Genomic DNA, 22,514 nt, shown 5'->3' with positions numbered 1-22,514 from the left:
AGACATTTAAATTACAGATCAAGTTATAATTCCCTGAAGAGGAGACAGTCAGAGATAATAAGCCTCTCTATGAGGAGCCAGTCAGAGATAATAAGCCTCTCTATGAGGAGACAGTCAGATAATAAGCCTTTCTATGAGGAGACAGTCAGAGATAATAAGCCTCTCTATGAGGAGACAGTCAGAGATAATAAGCCTCTCTATGAGGAGCCAGTCAGAGATAATAAGCCTCTCTATGAGGAGACAGTCAGATAATAAGCCTTTCTATGAGGAGCCAGTCAGAGATAATAAGCCTCTCTATGAGGAGACAGTCAGAGATAATAAGCCTCTCTATGAGGAGCCAGTCAGAGATAATAAGCCTCTCTATGAGGAGACAGTCAGAGATAATAAGCCTCTCTATGAGGAGCCAGTCAGAGATAATAAGCCTCTCTATGAGGAGACAGTCAGAGATAATAAGCCTCTCTATGAGGAGCCAGTCAGAGATAATACGCCTCTCTATGAGGAGACAGTCAGAGATAATAAGCCTCTCTGAGGAGACAGTCAGAGATAATAAGCCTCTCTATGAGGAGACAGTCAGAGATAATACGCCTCTCTATGAGGAGACAGTCAGAGATAATAAGCCTCTCTATGAGGAGACAGTCAGAGATAATAAGCCTCTTTATGAGGAGCCAGACAGTCAGAGATAATCAGTGGCACCTTTTTGTGGCACCTGACCACACGACTGAACAGTAGTCCAGATGCGACAAAACTAGGGCCTGTAGGACCTGCCTTGTTGGTAGTGCTGTTAAGAAGGTAGAGCAGCTCTTTATTATGGACAGACTTCTCCCCATCTTAGCTACTGTTGTATCAATATGTTTTGACCATGACAGTTTACAATCCAGAGTAACTCCAAGCAGTTTAGTCACCTCAACTTGCTCAATTTCCACATTATTTATTACAAGACTTAGTTGAGGTTTAGGGTTTAGTGAATGATTTGTCCCAAATGCAATGCTTTTAGTTTTTTAAATATTTAAGACTAACTTATTCCTTGCCATCCATTCTGAAACTAACTGCAGCTCTTTGTTAAAAATAGGGGGCGCCCTTTTCACTTCTGGATAAAATTGTGCCCAATTTAAACGGCCTCGTACTCTGTCCTAGATCATATGATATGCATATTAGTATTACTATTGGATAGAAAACACTCTGAAGTTTATAAAACTGTTTGAATTATATCTGTGAGTAAAACAGAACTCATTTGGCAGGCAAACTTCCAAACAGGAAATGAAAATTCTGAAATGGGTCTCTGTGAAAGGCATCGCCTATTCAATTGCCTTGTATTTATGGATCTGTATGCACTTCATACGCCTTCCACTACATGTCAACAGGCAGTAGAACGTGGAATGAAGTGTCTAGCCTTCTGTGGGACCGGATGAGAGCCTTTGGAGTGAGAGGTCAGCCATATTGGTAGTAGTACCTGGCTACGCACTTGGGTTTGTCATATCATTGTCTGCAATGCGTTAGGTAGACACGAAGAAATGCTCCGTCTGGGACGTTATTGGATATATTTGTGAAAAACATCCTAAAGATGGATTCTCAACTGAGTTTGACCAGTTTATTCGACTTTTATTATCATGTTTTTGAATTTTTCGTTCATGCGTAAAATCTTCATGGACACGTGAGCTACACCATGCTAGCCAAAGTTGCTAATTCGACAGAAGAAATGGACATTCTAAAACAAAACAACGATTTATTGTGGAACTAGGATTCCTGGCACTGCATTCTGATGAAAGTTCATCAAAGGTAAGGGAATATTTATGATGTTATTTCGTATTTTTGTGGACTCTTTGGACTCCAACATGGCGGAGAATGGCTGAGCGCTGTCTCAGATTATTGCATGCTGTGCTTTTTACTAAAGTTATTTTTTTAAATCTAACACAGCGGTTGCATTAAGAACCAGTGTATCTCTAATTATATGTGCAACATGTATTTTTCAGCAAAGTTTATGATGAGTTTTTCTGTTAGATTACGTGGCTGTCTAAAATTTCTCCGTACATTTTGGTGCCATTTGTGACCATGGCGGCAATGTAAAACCCCGATTTGTAGCTATAAATATGCACATTTTCGAACAAAACATAAATGTATTGTATAACATGATGTCATAAGACTGTCATCTGATGAAGTTGTTCAAAGGTTAGTGATTAATTTTATCTCCATTTGTGGGTTTTGTGAAAGCTATCTTTGCGGTGAAAAAATGGCATTGTGTGTTGGGCTATTGTGGTGAGCTAACATAAATATATGTTGTGTTTTCGCTGTAAAACATTTAAAAAATCGGACATGTTGGCTGGATTCACAAGATGTTTATCTTTCATTTGCTGTATTGGACTTGTGATTTCATGAAATTATATTATATGATATCCCTGTGGCGCTAGGCTAGGCTATGCTAGTCAGCTTTTCTGATGAGAATGATCCCGGATCCGGGATGGGTGGTCTGTAGAGGTTTAAGTGTTGCAGTCATTTCAGTTGCTGTAGTAGCTGATGTGTATAGTGTTGAGTCATCTGCATACAAAGACACACTATCTTTACTCAAAGTCAGTGGCATGTCGTTAGTAAAGATTGAACAAAGTAAGGGGCCTAGACAGCTGCCCTGGGGAATTCCTGATTCTACCTGTGTTCTGTTAGACAGGTAACCCTTTATCCACCAGGGGGTGTAAAGCCATAACATGTTTTTCCAGCAGCAGACTATGATTAATAATGTCAAAAGCCGGCACTGAAGGCAAAAAAAACAGCCCCTAAAATATTTTATGTATCAATTTCTCTCAGCCAATCATCAGTCATTTGTGTAAGTGCTGTGCTTGTTGAATGTCCTTCCCTATAAGCGTGCTGAAAGTCTGTTGTCAATTTGTTTACTGTGAAATAGCATTGTATCTGGTCAAACACCATTTTTTCCAGAAGTTTACTAAGGGTTGGTAACAGGCTGATTGGTCGGCTATTTGAGCCAGTAAAGGGGGCTTTACTATTCTTGGGTAGCGGAATAACTTGCTTCCCTCAAGGCCTGAGGGCACACGCTCTCTAGTAGGCTTAAATTGAAGATATGCCAAATAGGAGTGGCAATATCGTCAATTATCCTCAGTCATTTTACACCCAAGTTGTCAGACCCCGGTGGCTTGTCATTGTTGATAGACAACAATAATTTTTTCACCTCTTCCACACTCACTTTACGGAATTCAAATTACAATGCTTGTCTTTCATAATTTGGTCAGATATACTTGGGTGTGTAGTGTCAGCGTTTGTTGCTAGCATGTCATCCCTAAATTTGCTAATCTTGCCAATGAAACATCATTAAAGTAGTTGGCAGTATCAGTGGGGTTTGTGATGAATTATCTGATTCAGTGAATGATGGAGCCGAGTTTGCCTTTTTACCCCAACATTTCATTGAAGGTGTTTCATATTGGAGTAGTTTCTTCTTTTTATTCAGTTTAGTCTCATGATTCCTCAATTTGCAATAATTTTGCCATTCGTTTGTGCAGCCAGACTTATTTTCCATATCTTCTTCTATCACTCCAGTATCCCTGCACATTGTTAATATGGTACTGACCCTGTATATAGTATGATTACCACTATACATATCTACCTCCATCACTCCAGTATCCCTGTACATTGTTAATATGGGACTGACCCTGTATATAGTCACCTTACTCCTATACATATCTACCTCCATCACTCCAGTATCCCTGTACATTGTTAATATGGTACTGATCCTGTATATAGTCACCTTCCCCCTATACATATCTACCTCCATCACTCCAGTATCCCTGTACATTGTCAATATGGTACTGATCCTGTATATAGTATGATTACACCTATACATATCTACCTCCATCACTCCAGTATCCCTGTACATTGTTAATATGGTACTGACCCTGTATATAGTCACCTTCCCCCTATACATATCTACCTCCATCATTCCAGTATCCCTGCACATTGTTAATATGGGACTGACCCTGTATATAGTATGATTACCCCTATACATATCTACCTCCATCACTCCAGTATCCCTGTACATTGTTAATATGGTACTGACCCTGTATATAGTCACCTTACTCCTATACATATATACCTCCATCACTCCAGTATCCCTGTACATTGTTAATATGGTACTGATCCTGTATATAGTCACCTTACCCCTATACATATCTACCTCCATCACTCCAGTATCCCTGTACATTGTTAATATGGTACTGACCCTGTATATAGTCACCTTACTCCTATACATATCTACCTCCATCACTCCAGTATCCCTGTACATTGTTAATATGGGACTGACCCTGTATATAGTATGATTACCCCTATACATATCTACCTCCATCACTCCAGTATCCCTGTACATTGTTAATATGGGACTGACCCTGTATATAGTCACCTTACTCCTATACATATCTACCTCCATCACTCCAGTATCCCTGTACATTGTTAATATGGTACTGACCCTGTATATAGTCACCTTCCCCCTATACATATCTACCTCCATCACTCCAGTATCCCTGTACATTGTTAATATGGTACTGACCCTGTATATAGTCACCTTACCCCTATACATATCTACCTCCATCACTCCAGTATCCCTGTACATTGTTAATATGGGACTGACCCTGTATATAGTATGATTACCCCTATACATATCTACCTCCATCACTCCAGTATCCCTGTACATTGTTAATATGGTACTGACCCTGTATATAGTCACCTTACCCATATACATATCTACCTCCATCACTCCAGTATCCCTGTACATTGTTAATATGGTACTGATCCTGTATATAGTATGATTACCCCTATACATATCTACCTCCATCACTCCAGTATCCCTGTACATTGTTAATATGGTACTGACCCTGTATATAGTCACCTTACCCCTATACATATCTACCTCCATCACTCCAGTATCCCTGTACAGTGTTAATATGGTACTGACCCTGTATATAGTCACCTTACCCCTATACATATCTACCTCCATCACTCCAGTATCCCTGTACATTGTTAATATGGTACTGACCCTGTATATAGTCACCTTACCCCTATACATATCTACCTCCATCACTCCAGTATCCCTGTACATTGTTAATATGGTACTGACCCTGTATATAGTCACCTTACCCCTATACATATCTACCTCCATCACTCCAGTATCCCTGTACATTGTTAATATGGTACTGACCCTGTATATAGTCACCTTACCCCTATACATATCTACCTCCATCACTCCAGTATCCCTGTACATTGTTAATATGGTACTGACCCTGTATATAGTCACCTTCCCCCTATACATATCTACCTCCATCACTCCAGTATCCCTGTACATTGTTAATATGGTACTGATCCTGTATATAGTATGATTACCCCTATACATAGCTGGTAATTGATATTGGGGTTAGAGCTGGTAATTGATATTGGGGTTAGAGCTGATAATTGATATTGGGGTTAGAGCTGGTAATTGATATTGGGGTTAGAGCTGGTAATTGATATCGGGGTTAGAGCTGGTAATTGATATCGGGGTTAGAGCTGGTAATTGATATCGGGGTTAGAGCTGGTAATTGATATCAGGGTTAGAGCTGGTAATTGATATTGGGGTTAGAGCTGGTAATTTATATTGGGGTTAGAGCTGGTAATTGATATTGGGGTTAGAGCTGGTAATTGATATTGGGGTTAGAGCTGGTAATTGATATCGGGGTTAGAGCTGGTAATTGATATCGGGGTTAGAGCTGGTAATTGATATTGGGGTTAGAGCTGGTAATTGATATCGGGGTTAGAGCTGGTAATTGATATCGGGGTTAGAGCTGGTAATTGATATCGGGGTTAGAGCTGGTAATTGATATTGGGGTTAGAGCTGGTAATTGATATCGGGGTTAGAGCTGGTAATTGATATCGGGGTTAGAGCTGGTAATTGATATCGGGGTTAGAGCTGGTAATTGATATCGGGGTTAGAGCTGGTAATTGATATTGGGGTTAGAGCTGGTAATTGATATTGGGGTTAGAGCTGGTAATTGATATTGGGGTTAGAGCTGGTAATTGATATTGGGGTTAGAGCTGGTAATTGATATCGGGGTTAGAGCTGGTAATTGATATCGGGGTTAGAGCTGGTAATTGATATTGGGGTTAGAGCTGGTAATTGATATCGGGGTTAGAGCTGGTAATTGATATCGGGGTTAGAGCTGGTAATTGATATTGGGGTTAGAGCTGGTAATTGATATTGGGGTTAGAGCTGGTAATTGATATTGGGGTTAGAGCTGGTAATTGATATTGGGGTTAGAGCTGGTAATTGATATTGGGGTTAGAGCTGGTAAGTCATTTCACTGTACTTGAAACTGAAACAACAACCTTTGAGCATCTTCACAGCGACGTCGAGGGGTTTGTTGGGTTTCTCCTTGTCGATCCCGATGGCCTCCGCCATTACCACCTGACCGAAGCAGCCTTCTCCCAGAGGTTTACCCAGCGTTAGCCTGAAACACAACCACAACGTTAGCCTGAAACACAACCACAACCAGTTAGGCTGAAACACAACCACAACATTAGCCTGAAACACAACCACAACGTTAGCCTGAAACACAACCACAACGTTAGCCTGAAACACAACCACAACGTTAGCCTGAAACACAACCACAACGTTAGCCTGAAACACAACCACAACCAGTTAGGCTGAAACACAACCACAACACAACCACAACTAGTTAGTCTGAAACACAACCACAACACAACCACAATTAGTTAGTCTGAAACACAACAAAAACATAACTACAACTAGTTAGTCTGAAACACCACCACAACACAACCACAACGTTAGCCTGAAACACAACCACAACCAGTTAGTCTGAAACACCACCACAACACAACCACAACGTTAGCCTGAAACACAACCACAACCAGTTAGTCTGAAACACCACCACAACACAACCACAACGTTAGCCTGAAACACAACCACAACCAGTTAGGCTGAAACACCACCACAACACAACCACAACCAGTTATCCTGAAACACAACCACAACACAACCACAACTAGTTAGTCTGAAACACAACCACAACACAACCACAACTAGTTAGTCTGAAACACAACCACAACGTTAGCCTGAAACACAACCACAACGTTAGCCTGAAACACAACCACAACGTTAGCCTGAAACACAACCACAACTAGTTAGTCTGAAACACCACCACAACACAACCACAACCAGTTATCCTGAAACACAACCACAACACAACCACAACTAGTTAGTCTGAAACACAACCACAACACAACCACAACCAGTTAGGCTGAAACAATGACAATGACACACAAGTTAACTCAGGGGAAGGCAACTAGTTAGTCTGAAACACAACCACAGCTAGTTAGTCTGAAACACAACCACAACACAACCACAACTAGTTAGTCTGAAACACAACCAGTTATCCTGAAACACAACCACAACACAACTACAACTAGTTAGTCTGAATCACAACCACAACCAGTTATCCTGAAACACAACCACAACACAACTACAACTAGTTAGTCTGAAACACAACCACAACACAACCACAACCAGTTAGACTGAAACAATGACACACAAGTTAACTCAGGGGAAGGCAACTAGATTTTCTGCGAGACGCTTTTTGTCCGAACGGATGGTCAGGGGGCCAGAACATAATTGTAAAAATTTGTACACTGCAAAATGGCCAGAAGTAAGCCCGAAAATAGATTGTATTTGAAAATAACAGGATCATTTCACACCTTGATTACATTGAGATACAATCACCTTTTATTTCTGGGAATACTTGAGAACATTTTCCCTAAATTATAATTTTTTTTGTAAAGTTTTTCGTAAAAAATGATTGTACAATCTGTTGCCGATCACTGAGTTTGAAGTATAAACTACCAGATCAATGTTTAAATCTGAACTGGGACAATCTTATCCGAAGGTCACATTTTTTCTTATCTGTGAAGTCCAAGAAAGTGATCTAATGATGTCCAAAATATTATCTGAATGTTTCAATCCTCAAAGGAATGATCACCAAACCTCCTGCAGCATCGAAACAGCATGTCTTAACCAGCTATGTTAATTCCTAACAGACACAACTGCTATACTGAGTACTACACCGTCAGCAAGGCTTGGAAAAATACCATAGCTAAGGTAAAGGGTATCTCCCTGTCTCACCTGGCCTAAGGTAAAGGGTATCTCCCTGTCTCACCTGGCCTAAGGTAAAGGGTATCTCCCTGTCTCACCTGGCCTAAGGTAAAGGGTATCTCCCTGTCTCGCCTGGCCTAAGGTAAAGGGTATCTCCCTGTTTCACCTGGCCTAAGGTAAAGGGTATCTCCCTGTCTCACCTGGCCTAAGGTAAAGGGTATCTCCCTGTCTCACCTGGCCTAAGGTAAAGGGTATCTCCCTGTCTCACCTGGCCTAAGGTAAAGGGTATCTCTCTGTCTCACCTGGCCTAAGGTAAAGGGTATCTCTCTGTCTCACCTGGCCTAAGGTAAAGGGTATCTCCCTGTCTCACCTGGTCTAAGGTAAAGGGTATCTCTCTGTCTGACCTGGCCTAAGGTAAAGGGTATCTCCCTGTCTCACCTGGCCAAAGGTATAGGGTATCTCCCTGTTTCACCTGGCCTAAGGTAAAGGGTATCTCCCTGTCTCTCCTGGCCTAAGGTAAAGGGTATCTCTCTGTCTCACCTGGCCTAAGGTAAAGGGTATCTCCCTGTTCCACCTCGCCTAAGGTAAAGGGTATCTCCCTGTCCTACCTGGCCTAAGGTAAAGGGTATCTCCCTGTCTCACCTGGCCTAAGGTAAAGGGTATCTCTCTGTCTCACCTGGCCTAAGGTAAAGGGTATCTCTCTGTCTCACCTGGCCTAAGGTAAAGGTAAGTTAAGGTGTTTCTCCCAGATATCCCCCTTTGTCTCACCTGGTCCTAGAGAACTCCCATTTGGGGTCTGACGGAAGCTCCAGCTCCGAGACGTTGGACAGCATTGGTCCATCGCTGGATGACAGGCGGGCGATCCTGACCAATGGTGTGTTGGAGTTCATGGAGGAGTTAGACTCCAAGGAAACCTGCTGGGTGATAAAGAGACTGTTATAGTCTCTGAAGAGGAGAGAGGTTACAGTCTCTGAAGAGGAGAGAGGTTACAGTCTCTGAAGAGTAGAGAGGTTATAGTCTCTGAAGAGGAGAGAGGTTACAGTCTCTGAAGAGTAGAGAGGTTACAGTCTCTGAAGAGGAGAGAGGTTACAGTCTCTGAAGAGGAGAGAGGTTATAGTCTCTGAAGAGGAGAGAGGTTATAGTCTCTGAAGAGGAGAGAGGTTATAGTCTCTGAAGAGGAGAGAGGTTACAGTCTCTGAAGAGTAGAGAGATTATAGTCTCTGAAGAGGAGAGAGGTTACAGTCTCTGAAGAGTAGAGAGGTTACAGTCTCTGAAGAGTAGAGAGGTTATAGTCTCTGAAGAGGAGAGAGGTTATAGTCTCTGAAGAGTAGAGAGGTTACAGTCTCTGAAGAGGAGAGAGGTTACAGTCTCTGAAGAGGAGAGAGGTTATAGTCTCTGAAGAGGAGAGAGGTTACAGTCTCTGAAGAGGAGAGAGGTTATAGTCTCTGAAGAGTAGAGAGGTTACAGTCTCTGAAGGGTAGAGAGGTTATAGTCTCTGAAGAGGAGAGAGGTTACAGTCTCTGAAGAGGAGAGAGGTTATAGTCTCTGAAGAGGAGAGAGGTTATAGTCTCTGAAGAGGAGAGAGGTTACAGTCTCTGAAGAGGAGAGAGGTTATAGTCTCTGAAGAGGAGAGAGGTTACAGTCTCTGAAGAGGAGAGAGGTTATAGTCTCTGAAGAGGAGAGAGGTTATAGTCTCTGAAGAGGAGAGAGGTTATAGTCTCTGAAGAGGAGAGAGGTTATGGTCTCTGAAGAGGAGAGAGGTTATGGTCTCTGAAGAGGAGAGAGGTTATGGTCTCTGAAGAGGAGAGAGGTTATAGTCTCTGAAGAGGAGAGAGGTTATAGTCTCTGAAGAGGAGAGAGGTTATAGTCTCTGAAGAGGAGAGAGGTTACAGTCTCTGAAGAGGAGAGAGGTTATAGTCTCTGAAGAGGAGAGAGGTTACAGTCTCTGAAGAGGAGAGAGGTTATAGTCTCTGAAGAGGAGAGAGGTTATAGTCTCTGAAGAGGAGAGAGGTTACAGTCTCTGAAGAGGAGAGAGGTTACAGTCTCTGAAGATGAGAGAGGTTACAGTCTCTGAAGAGGAGAGAGGTTACAGTCTCTGAAGAGGAGAGAGGTTATAGTCTCTGAAGAGGAGAGAGGTTACAGTCTCTGAAGAGGAGAGAGGTTATAGTCTCTGAAGAGGAGAGAGGTTATAGTCTCTGAAGAGGAGAGAGGTTATAGTCTCTGAAGAGGAGAGAGGTTATAGTCTCTGAAGAGTAGAGAGGTTACAGTCTCTGAAGAGGAGAGAGGTTATAGTCTCTGAAGAGGAGAGAGGTGACAGTCTCTGAAGAGGAGAGAGGTTATAGTCTCTGAAGAGTAGAGATGTTATAGTCTCTGAAGAGGAGAGAGGTTACAGTCTCTGAAGAGGAGAGAGGTTATAGTCTCTGAAGAAGAGAGAGGTTATAGTCTCTGAAGAGGAGAGAGGTTATAGTCTCTGAAGAGGAGAGAGGTTATAGTCTCTGAAGAGTAGAGAGGTTACAGTCTCTGAAGAGTAGAGAGGTTACAGTCTCTGAAGAGGAGAGAGGTTATAGTCTATGAAGAGGAGAGAGGTTATAGTCTCTGAAGAGGAGAGAGGTTATAGTCTCTGAAGAGGAGAGCGGTGACAGTCTCTGAAGAGGAGAGAGGTTATAGTCTCTGAAGAGGAGAGAGGTTATAGTCTCTGAAGAGTAGAGTTGTTATAGTCTCTGAAGAGGAGAGCGGTTACAGTCTCTGAAGAGGAGAGAGGTTATAGTCTCTGAAGAGGAGAGAGGTTATAGTCTCTGAAGAGGAGAGAGGTTATAGTCTCTGAAGAGTAGAGAGGTTACAGTCTCTGAAGAGGAGAGAGGTTATAGTCTCTGAAGAGGAGAGAGGTTATAGTCTCTGAAGAGGAGAGAGGTTATAGTCTCTGAAGAGGAGAGAGGTTATAGTCTCTGAAGAGGAGAGAGGTTATAGTCTCTGAAGAGGAGAGAGGTTACAGTCTCTGAAGAGGAGAGAGGTTACAGTCTCTGAAGAGGAGAGAGGTTACAGTCTCTGAAGAGGAGAGAGGTTACAGTCTCTGAAGAGGAGAGAGGTTATAGTCTCTGAAGAGGAGAGAGGTTACAGTCTCTGAAGAGGAGAGAGGTTATAGTCTCTGAAGCGGAGAGAGGTTATAGTCTCTGAAGGGGAGAGAGGTTATAGTCTCTGAAGAGGAGAGAGGTTACAGTCTCTGAAGAGGAGAGAGGTTACAGTCTCTGAAGAGGAGAGAGGTTATAGTCTCTGAAGAGGAGAGAGGTTACAGTCTCTGAAGAGGAGAGAGGTTATAGTCTCTGAAGGGGAGAGAGGTTATAGTCTATGAAGAGGAGAGAGGTTACAGTCTCTGAAGAGGAGAGAGGTTACAGTCTCTGAAGAGGAGAGAGGTTATAGTCTCTGAAGAGGAGAGAGGTTACAGTCTCTGAAGAGGAGAGAGGTTATAGTCTCTGAAGAGGAGAGAGGTTACAGTCTCTGAAGAGGAGAGAGGTTACAGTCTCTGAAGAGGAGAGAGGTTATAGTCTCTGAAGAGGAGAGAGGTTACAGTCTCTGAAGAGGAGAGAGGTTACAGTCTCTGAAGAGGAGAGAGGTTATAGTCTCTGAAGAGGAGAGACATATATACATATATAGGTATAGAGACAGCAGTGGTCTGGTAGTGAATTTGACCTAGGTAGGTGCAAGAAATATTCTTAAAAATCAATTGCTAATGACACTGTTCAAATATCCGGTATGTGGTTCTCGCTAACGGCCGGACTAGGCAAGTCAGATAAGAACAAATTCTTATTTACAATGATGGCCTAGGAACAGTGGGTTAACTGCCTTGTTCATGGGCAGAACAACAGATTATTTTATTTTATTTTTTACCTTGTCAGCTCTGGGATTTGATTTTTCAACCTTTCGTTACAAGTCCAACACTCTAAACACTAGGCTACCTGCCGCCCCGGCAGGAGGAGTATGGAGGATACTGATGTGAAATCTGTCACCCCCCTTTTGAATAACATGCCAACATTTAAACCGGCCAAACCTTCCCCTAACACGGACGATGCTGGGCCAATTGTGCGACGCCCTATAGGACTCCCGGTCCTCGCCGGTTGTGACACAGCCTGGTTTAGTGACGCCGCAACACTGCGTTGCAGTGTCTTTATCTGGAGGTGTCTGGCACATCTAACTTCATTGGTTTGAGGACTTAACACATTTATTTTGGGAACCTCTCCCGTAAATGGCACGAGTGGAGAAACCCCGTCTCATTTCACGAGTGGAGAAGGACCGTCTCATTTCATGAGTAGAGAAACCCCGTCTCATTTCATGAGTAGAGAAACCCCGTCTCATTTCATGAGTAGAGAAGGACCGTCTCATTTCATGAGTAGAGAAGGACAGTCTCACTTCATGAGTAGAGAAGGACCGTCTCATTTCATGAGTTGAGAAGGACAGTCTCATTTCATGAGTGGAGAAACTCCGTCTCATTTCATGAGTGGAGAAGGACCGTCTCATTTCATGAGTGGAGAAACCCCGTCTCATTTCATGAGTGGAGAAACCCCGTCTCATTTCATGAGTGGAGAAGGACAGTCTCATTTCATGAGTGGAGAAGGACCGTCTCATTTCATGAGTAGAGAAGGACAGTCTCATTTCACGAGTAGAGAAGGACCGTCTCATTTCATGAGTAGAGAAGGACAGTCTCATTTCATGAGTAGAGAAGGACCGTCTCATTTCATGAGTTGAGAAGGACAGTCTCATTTCATGAGTGGAGAAACCCCGTCTCATTTCATGAGTGGAGAAGGACCGTCTCATTTCATGAGTGGAGAAACCCCGTCTCATTTCATGAGTGGAGAAACCCCGTCTCATTTCATGAGTAGAGAAGGACCGTCTCATTTCATGAGTGGAGAAACCCCGTCTCATTTCATGAGTGGAGAAGCACAGTCTCATTTCATGAGTGGAGAAGGACCGTCTCATTTCATGAGTGGAGAAGGACCGTCTCATATCATGAGTGGAGAAACCCCGTCTCATTTCATGAGTAGAGAAGGACCGTCTCATTTCATGAGTGGAGAAGGACCGTCTCATTTCATGAGTGGAGAAACCCCGTCTCATTTCATGAGTGGAGAAACCCCGTCTCATTTCATGAGTGGAGAATGACCGTCTCATTTCATGAGTGGAGAAGGACCGTCTCATTTCATGAGTGGAGAAACCCCGTCTCATTTCATGAGTAGAGAAGGACCGTCTCATTTCATGAGTAGAGAAGGACTGTCTCATTTAATGAGTAGAGAAACCCCGACTCATTTCATGAGTAGAAAAGGATCATCTCATTTCATGAGTAGAGAAACCCCGTCTCATTTCATGAGTGGAGAAGGACCGTCTCATTTCATGAGTGGAGAAACCCCGTCTCATTTCATGAGTGGAGAAACCCCGTCTCATTTCATGAGTGGAGAAGGACAGTCTCATTTCATGAGTGGAGAAGGACCGTCTCATTTCATGAGTAGAGAAGGACAGTCTCATTTCATGAGTAGAGAAGGACCGTCTCATTTCATGAGTAGAGAAGGACAGTCTCATTTCATGAGTAGAGAAGGACCGTCTCATTTCATGAGTTGAGAAGGACAGTCTCATTTCATGAGTGGAGAAACCCCGTCTCATTTCATGAGTGGAGAAGGACCGTCTCATTTCATGAGTGGAGAAACCCCGTCTCATTTCATGAGTGGAGAAACCCCGTCTCATTTCATGAGTAGAGAAGGACCGTCTCATTTCATGAGTGGAGAAACCCCGTCTCATTTCATGAGTGGAGAAGCACAGTCTCATTTCATGAGTGGAGAAGGACCGTCTCATTTCATGAGTGGAGAAGGACCGTCTCATATCATGAGTGGAGAAACCCTGTCTCATTTCATGAGTAGAGAAGGACCGTCTCATTTCATGAGTGGAGAAGGACCGTCTCATTTCATGAGTGGAGAAACCCCGTCTCATTTCATGAGTGGAGAAACCCCGTCTCATTTCATGAGTAGAGAAGGACCGTCTCATTTCATGAGTGGAGAAACCCCGTCTCATTTCATGAGTGGAGAAGCACAGTCTCATTTCATGAGTGGAGAAGGACCGTCTCATTTCATGAGTGGAGAAGGACCGTCTCATATCATGAGTGGAGAAACCCTGTCTCATTTCATGAGTAGAGAAGGACCGTCTCATTTCATGAGTAGAGAAACCCCGTCTCATTTCATGAGTGGAGAAGGACCGTCTCATTTCATGAGTGGAGAAACCCCGTCTCATTTCATGAGTGGAGAAACCCCGTCTCATTTCATGAGTGGAGAAGGACAGTCTCATTTCATGAGTGGAGAAGGACCGTCTCATTTCATGAGTAGAGAAGGACAGTCTCATTTCATGAGTAGAGAAGGACCGTCTCATTTCATGAGTAGAGAAGGACAGTCTCATTTCATGAGTAGAGAAGGACCGTCTCATTTCATGAGTTGAGAAGGACAGTCTAATTTCATGAGTGGAGAAACCCCGTCTCATTTCATGAGTGGAGAAGGACCGTCTCATTTCATGAGTGGAGAAACCCCGTCTCATTTCATGAGTGGAGAAACCCCGTCTCATTTCATGAGTAGAGAAGGACCGTCTCATTTCATGAGTGGAGAAACCCCGTCTCATTTCATGAGTGGAGAAGCACAGTCTCATTTCATGAGTGGAGAAGGACCGTCTCATATCATGAGTGGAGAAACCCTGTCTCATTTCATGAGTAGAGAAGGACCGTCTCATTTCATGAGTGGAGAAGGACCGTCTCATTTCATGAGTAGAGAAGGACCGTCTCATTTCATGAGTAGAGAAGGACCGTCTCATTTCATGAGTAGAGAAGGACCGTCTCATTTCATGAGTAGAGAAGGACCGTCTCATTTCATGAGTAGAGAAGGACCGTCTCATTTCATGAGTAGAGAAGGACCGTCTCATTTCATGAGTAGAGAAACCCCGTCTCATTTCATGAGTAGAGAAGGACTGTCTCATTTCATGAGTGGAGAAGGACCGTCTCATTTCATGAGTAGAGAAGGACTGTCTCATTTCATGAGTGGAGAAGGACCGTCTCATTTCATGAGTGGAGAAGGACAGTCTCATTTCATGAGTAGAGAAGGACCGTCTCATTTCATGAGTAGAGAAGGACCGTCTCATTTCATGAGTGGAGAAGGACCGTCTCTTTTCATGAGTAGAGAAGGACCGTCTCATTTCATGAGTGGAGAAACCCCGTCTCATTTCATGAGTGGAGAAACCCCGTCTCATTTCATGAGTAGAGAAGGACCGTCTCATTTCATGAGTGGAGAAACCCCGTCTCATTTCATGAGTGGAGAAACCCCGTCTCATTTCATGAGTGGAGAAGGACCGTCTCATTTCATGAGTGGAGAAGGACCGTCTCATTTCATGAGTGGAGAAACCCCGTCTCATTTCATGAGTGGAGAAACCCCGTCTCATTTCATGAGTGGAGAAACCCCGTCTCATTTCATGAGTGGAGAAGGACCGTCTCATTTCATGAGTGGAGAAGGACCGTCTCATTTCATGAGTGGAGAAACCCCGTCTCATTTCATGAGTAGAGAAGGACCGTCTCATTTCATGAGTAGAGAAGGACTGTCTCATTTAATGAGTAGAGAAACCCCGTCTCATTTCATGAGTAGAAAAGGATCATCTCATTTCATGAGTAGAGAAGGACCGTCTCATTTCATGAGTTGAGAAGAACCGTCTCATTTCATGAGTTGAGAAGGACAGTCTCATTTCATGAGTGGAGAAACCCCGTCTCATTTCATGAGTAGAGAAGGACCATCTCATTTCATGAGTTGAGAAGGACCGTCTCATTTCATGAGTAGAGAAGGATCATCTCATTTCATGAGTAGAGAAGGACTGTCTCATTTCATGAGTAGAGAAGGACCGTCTCATTTCATGAGTTGAGAAGGACCGTCTCATTTCATGAGTTGAGAAGGACAGTCTCATTTCATGAGTGGAGAAACCCAGTCTCATTTCATGAGTAGAGAAGGATCATCTCAATCATGAGTGGAGAAGGAACATCTCATTTCATGAGTAGAGAAGGACTGTCTCATTTCATGAGTAGAGAAAGACCGTCTCATTTCATGAGTGGAGAAACCCCGTCTCATTTCATGAGTGGAGAAGGACCGTCTCATTTCATGAGTGGAGAAGGACCGTCTCATTTCATGAGTAGAGAAGGACCGTCTCATTTCATGAGTGGAGAAGGACCGTCTCTTTTCATGAGTGGAGAAACCCCGTCTCATTTCATGAGTGGAGAAACCCCGTCTCATTTCATGAGTAGAGAAGTACCGTCTTATTTCATGAGTGGAGAAGGACCGTCTCATTTCATGAGTAGAGAAGGACCGTCTCAAATCATGAGTGGAGAATCCCCGTCTCATTTCATGAGTGGAGAAGGATCATCTCATTTCATGAGTAGAGAAGGACCGTCTCATTTCATGAGTGGAGAAGGACAGTCTCATATCATGAGTGGAGAATCCCCGTCTCATTTCATGAGTAGAGAAGGACCGTCTCATTTCATGAGTGGAGAAACCCCGTCTCATTTCATGAGTAGAGAAGGACCGTCTCATTTCATGAGTAGAGAAGGACCGTCTCATTTCATGAGTAGAGAAGGACCGTCTCATTTCATGAGTAGAGAAGGACCGTCTCATTTCATGAGTGGAGAAGGACCGTCTCTTTTCATGAGTGGAGAAACCCCGTCTCATTTCATGAGTGGAGAAACCCCGTCTCATTTCATGAGTAGAGAAGTACCGTCTTATTTCATGAGTGGAGAAGGACCGTCTCATTTCATGAGTAGAGAAGGACCGTCTCAAATCATGAGTGGAGAATCCCCGTCTCAAATCATGAGTGGAGAATCCCCGTCTCATTTCATGAGTGGAGAAGGATCATCTCATTTCATGAGTAGAGAAGGACCGTCTCATTTCATGAGTGGAGAAGGACAGTCTCATATCATGAGTGGAGAATCCCCGTCTCATTTCATGAGTAGAGAAGGACCGTCTCATTTCATGAGTGGAGAAACCCCGTCTCATTTCATGAGTAGAGAAGGACCGTCTCATTTCATGAGTAGAGAAGGACCGTCTCATTTCATGAGTAGAGAAGGACCGTCTCATTTCATGAGTAGAGAAGGACCGTCTCATTTCATGAGTAGAGAAGGACCGTCTCATTTCAAGCAAGAACATTTCCGCCCACGTTGACTTTGACCCTTTTCAAAAAGAGGAGAGCGAGGACGGATGAGAGAGGACGCAGGCGGTGAGCAAATGTAATTTATAAAAGGCCAGTGTTTACAGGTTTTACATTTTTTTTGGAAATCTTGTATCTATTTTCTGTTACCTGTCTCTTTAAGGGGAACTTGGAGAGTTTCTGGATGGGCGGGGAGGGCAGGGTCTTCTGGGTAGACATCCTCATACGACACAGGATGATGATGACGACGGCCAGGATGAAGAGCACGCAGCCCGTCACGTAGATCAGGATGTCAGCATAGTCATCCTCCTTGTCACCATCGTCCAGCGCTGGGAGAGGGTGGGGGACATAGTTCAGTCTAGGAGGTTGGGGGTCATAGTTCAGTCTCTAGGAGGCTGGGGGTCATAGTTCAGTCTCTAGTAGGCTGGGGGTCATAGTTCAGTCTCTAGTAGGCTGGGGGTCATAGTTCAGTCTCTAGTAGGCTGGGGGTCATAGTTCAGTCTCTAGTAGGCTGGGGGTCATAGTTCAGTCTCTAGTAGGCTGGGGGTCATAGTTCAGTCTCTAGGAGGCTGGGGGTCATAGTTCAGTCTCTAGGAGGCTGGGGGTCATAGTTCAGTCTCTAGGAGGCTGGGGGTCATAGTTCAGTCTCTAGGAGGCTGGGGACATAGTTCAGTCTCTAGGAGGCTGGGGGTCATAGTTCAGTCTAGGAGGCTGGGGGTCATAGTTCAGTCTCTAGGAGGCTGGGGGTCATAGTTCAGTCTCTAGTAGGCTGGGGTCATAGTTCAGTCTAGGAGGCTAGGGGTCATAGTTCAGTCTCTAGGAGGCTGGGGGTCATAGTTCAGTCTCTAGTAGGCTGGGGTCATAGTTCAGTCTAGGAGGCTAGGGGTCATAGTTCAGTCTCTAGGAGGCTGGGGGTCATAGTTCAGTCTCTAGGAGGCTGGGGGTCATAGTTCAGTCTCTAGGAGGCTGGGGGTCATAGTTCAGTCTCTAGAAGGCTGGGGGTCATAGTTCAGTCTAGGAGGCTAGGGGTCATAGTTCAGTCTCTAGAAGGCTGGGGGACATAGTTCAGTCTCTAGGAGGCTGGGGGACATAGTTCAGTCTCTAGGAGGCTGGGGGTCATAGTTCAGTCTAGGAGGTTGGGGGTCATAGTTCAGTCTCTAGGAGGCTGGGGGTCATAGTTCAGTCTCTAGAAGGCTGGGGGACATAGTTCAGTCTAGGAGGTTGGGGGTCATAGTTCAGTCTCTAGGAGGCTGGGGGTCATAGTTCAGTCTCTAGGAGGCTGGGGGACATAGTTCAGTCTCTAGGAGGCTGGGGGTCATAGTTCAGTCTCTAGAAGGCTGGGGGACATAGTTCAGTCTCTAGGAGGCTGGGGGACATAGTTCAGTCTCTAGGAGGCTGGGGGTCATAGTTCAGTCTCTAGGAGGCTGGGGGTCATAGTTCAGTCTCTAGAAGGCTGGGGGACATAGTTCAGTCTCTAGGAGGCTGGGGGTCATAGTTCAGTCTCTAGGAGGCTGGGGGTCATAGTTCAGTCTCTAGAAGGCTGGGGGACATAGTTCAGTCTCTAGGAGGCTGGGGGACATAGTTCAGTCTCTAGGAGGCTGGGGGTCATAGTTCAGTCTCTAGGAGGCTGGGGGTCATAGTTCAGTCTCTAGAAGGCTGGGGGACATAGTTCAGTCTAGGAGGCTGGGGGTCATAGTTCAGTCTAGGAGGCTGGGGGTCATAGTTCAGTCTAGGAGGTTGGGGGACATAGTTCAGTCTAGGAGGCTGGGGGTCATAGTTCAGTCTAGGAGGCTGGGGGTCATAGTTCAGTCTCTAGGAGGCTGGGAGTCATAGTTCAGTCTCTAGGAGGCTGGGGGACATAGTTCTGTCTCTAGGAGGCTGGGGGACATAGTTCAGTCTCTAGGAGGCTGGGGGACATAGTTCAGTCTCTAGGAGGCTGGGGACATAGTTCAGTCTAGGAGGCTGGGTGTCATAGTTCAGTCTAGGAGGCTGGGGGACATAGTTCAGTCTCTAGTAGGCTGGGGGTCATAGTTCAGTCTCTAGAAGGCTGGGGGACATAGTTCAGTCTCTAGGAGGCTGGGAGTCATAGTTCAGTCTCTAGTAGGCTGGGGACATAGTTCAGTCTCTAGGAGGCTGGGGGACATAGTTCAGTCTCTAGGAGGCTGGGGGACATAGTTCAGTCTCTAGTAGGCTGGGGACATAGTTCAGTCTAGGAGGCTGGGGGTCATAGTTCAGTCTCTAGAAGGCTGGGGGACATAGTTCAGTCTCTAGTAGGCTGGGGACATAGTTCAGTCTCTAGGAGGCTGGGGGACATAGTTCAGTCTCTAGTAGGCTGGGGACATAGTTCAGGCTCTAGGAGGCTGGGGACATAGTTCAGTCTCTAGAAGGCTGGGGACATAGTTCAGTCTCTAGAAGGCTGGGGACATAGTTCAGTCTCTAGGAGGCTGGGGGTCATAGTTCAGTCTCTAGAAGGCTGGGGACATAGTTCAGTCTCTAGAAGGCTGGGGACATAGTTCAGTCTAGGAGGCTGGGGGTCATAGTTCAGCATGGCAGACGTGTTAACAAGCAGTAATCATCAGTACTCATACTGAAGTCTCGACACTACAATCATCTCTGGGATGGTGATGCATCTTCAGCTGAATATTGTGCTACTGAGTAAATAAATGGTTTGAAATCAAATTACATTTGAAAGGTTTCAGACACATACAGTGGGGAGAACAAGTATTTGATACACTGCTGATTTTGCAGATTTTCCTACTTACAAAGCATGTATAGGTCTGTAATTTTTATCATAGGTACACTTCAACTGTGAGAGACGGAATCTAAAACAAAAATCCCGAAAATCACATTGATTGATTTTTAAGTAATTAATTAGCATTTTATTGCATGACATAAGTATTTGATACATCAGAAAAGCAGAACTTAATATTTGGTACAGAATCCTTTGTTTGCAATTACAGAGATCATACGTTTCCTGTAGTTCTTGACCAGGTTTGCACACACTGCAGCAGGGATTTTGGCCCACTCCTCCATACAGACCTTCTCCAGATCCTTCAGGTTTCGGGGCTGTCGCTGGGCAATACGGACTTTCAGCTCCCTCCAAAGATTTTCTATTGGGTTCAGGTCTGGAGACTGGCTAGGCCACTCCAGGACCTTGAGATACTTCTTACGGAGCCACTCCTTAGTTGCCCTGGCTGTGTGTTTCGGGTCGTTGTCATGCTGGAAGACCCAGCCACGACCCATCATCAATGCTCTTACTGAGGGAAGGAGGTTGTTGGTTAAGATCTCGCAATACATGGCCCCATCCATCCTCCCCTCAATACGGTGCAGTCGTCCTGTCCCCTTTGCAGAAAAGCATCCCCAAAGAATGATGTTTCCACCTCCATGCTTCACGGTTGGGATGGTGTTCTTGGGGTTGTACTCATCCTTCTTCTTTCTCCAAACACGGCGAGTGGAGTTTAGACCAAAAAGCTCTATTTTTGAATCATCAGACCACATGACCTTCTCCCATTCCTCCTCTGGATCATCCAGATGGTCATTGGCAAACTTCAGACGGGCCTGGACATGCGCCTGCTTGAGCAGGGGGACCTTGTGTGCGCTGCAGGATTTTAATCCATGACGGCGTAGTGTGTTACTAATGGTTTTCTTTGAGACTGTGGTCCCAGCTCTCTTCAGGTCATTGACCAGGTCCTGCCGTGTAGTTCTGGGCTGATCCCTCACCTTCCTCATGATCATTGATGCCCCACGAGGTGAGATCTTGCATGGAGCCCCAGACCGAGGGTGATTGACCATCATCTTGAACTTCTTCTATTTTCTTCTATTTTCTAATAATTGCGCCAACAGTTGTTGCCTTCTCACCAAGCTGCTTGCCTATTGTCCTGTAGCCCATCCCAGCCTTGTGCAGGTCTACAATTTTATCCCTGATGTCCTTACACAGCTCTCTGGTCTTGGCCATTGTGGAGAGGTTGGAGTCTGTTTGATTGAGTGTGTGGACAGGTGTCTTTTATACAGGTAACGAGTTCAAACAGGTGCAGTTAATACAGGTAATGAGTGGAGAACAGGAGGGCTTCTTAAAGAAAAACTAACAGGTCTGTGAGAGCCGGAATTCTTACTGGTTGGTAGGTGATCAAATACTTATGTCATGCAATAAAATGCAAATGAATTACTTAAAAATCATACAATGTGATTTTCTGGATTTTTGTTTTAGATTCTGTCTCTCACAGTTGAAGTGTACCTATGATAAAAATTACAGACCTCTACATGCTTTGTAAGTAGGAAAACCTGCAAAATCGGCAGTGTATCAAATACTTGTTCTCCCCACTGTATATACAAACATAAATTGAGAGATTCAACAGTTAGAATGAGACATAGAGGAGAGAGAGAGGGTATACCTGGGAGCACGGTGAGCCAAGCAGAGTGGTAAGCGTACCCAATAGAGTTCCCTGCTAGACACGTATACTCTCCTGCATCCTCTAAAGACACATTGGTAAGGAAGAGGCTCTCTAGTTCCTTATCCGTAGTGTTTATACCAGCCGTCTGGAGAGGAGGGGAGGAGGAGAGGAGGAGGGGAGGAGGAGAGGAGGGGGAGGAGGGGGAAGGGAGGAGGAGGAGGGGGGGGGAGAGAGGGGGAGGAGGGGAGGGGGGAGGAGGGGAGGGGGGAGGAGGGGGGGAAGGGAGAGAGGGGGAGGAGAGGAGGAGAGGAGAGGAGGAGAGGAGGGGTGGAGGAGAGGAGGGGGAAGGAGAGGAGGGGAGGAGGGTGGAGGGGAGGAGGGGGGGAAGGGAGAGAGGGGGAGTAGGAGGAGGGGAGGGGGGAGGAGGGGGGAGGAGGGGAGGGGAGGAGGAGGGGGGAGGAGGAGAGGAGGGGTGGAGGAGAGGAGAGGAGGGGGGAGGAGAGGAGGGGAGGAGGGGAGGGGAGGAGGAGGAGGAGAGGAGGGGAGGGGAGGAGGAGAGGAGGGGAGGAGGGGAGGAGGGGGAGGAGGGGGAGGAGGGGGAAGAGGGGAGGAGGAGAGGAGGGGAGGAGGGGAGGAGGGGTGGAGGAGAAGAGGGGAGGAGGGGGAGGGGAGGAGGAGAGGAGGGGAGGAGGGGTGGAGGAGAGGAGGGCGGAGAACAGAAAGAGATTTCATAAACCAAACGCTCCAATAGAAAATGCACCAAACACCAAAACACTAAAACCACCGACCACCAG

General features: G+C 45.1%; 1 protein-coding gene across 7 annotated transcripts in view; it reads right to left on the bottom strand.

Moving 5' to 3' along the window:
• fgfr3 (fibroblast growth factor receptor 3) overlaps positions 1 to 22,514 on the bottom strand; it is a 269,105-nt gene that overhangs the window by 47,941 nt on the left and 198,650 nt on the right. For 4 of the 7 annotated variants that reach the window (XM_071382149.1, XM_071382152.1, XM_071382155.1 and 1 more), the window contains 3 exons: positions 17,480 to 17,658; positions 8,900 to 9,048; positions 6,352 to 6,473 (listed from right to left, as the gene is read on the bottom strand). In XM_071382149.1, the coding sequence (XP_071238250.1) occupies positions 6,352 to 6,473; positions 8,900 to 9,048; positions 17,480 to 17,658 (450 nt within the window). Of the gene's footprint in view, positions 1 to 6,351; positions 6,474 to 8,899; positions 9,049 to 17,479; positions 17,659 to 21,720; positions 21,866 to 22,514 lie in introns of all 7 variants that reach the window. The other 3 variants (XM_071382153.1, XM_071382151.1, XM_071382150.1) reach the window with 3 other exon arrangements.

Source organism: Salvelinus alpinus, chromosome 34 (genome assembly GCF_045679555.1).
Source record: "Salvelinus alpinus chromosome 34, SLU_Salpinus.1, whole genome shotgun sequence".
In the NCBI taxonomy this organism is placed as follows: domain Eukaryota; kingdom Metazoa; phylum Chordata; class Actinopteri; order Salmoniformes; family Salmonidae; genus Salvelinus; species Salvelinus alpinus.
The sequence above is the reverse complement of the archived record's forward strand: the minus strand, read 5'-3'. Positions and strand labels throughout refer to the sequence as shown.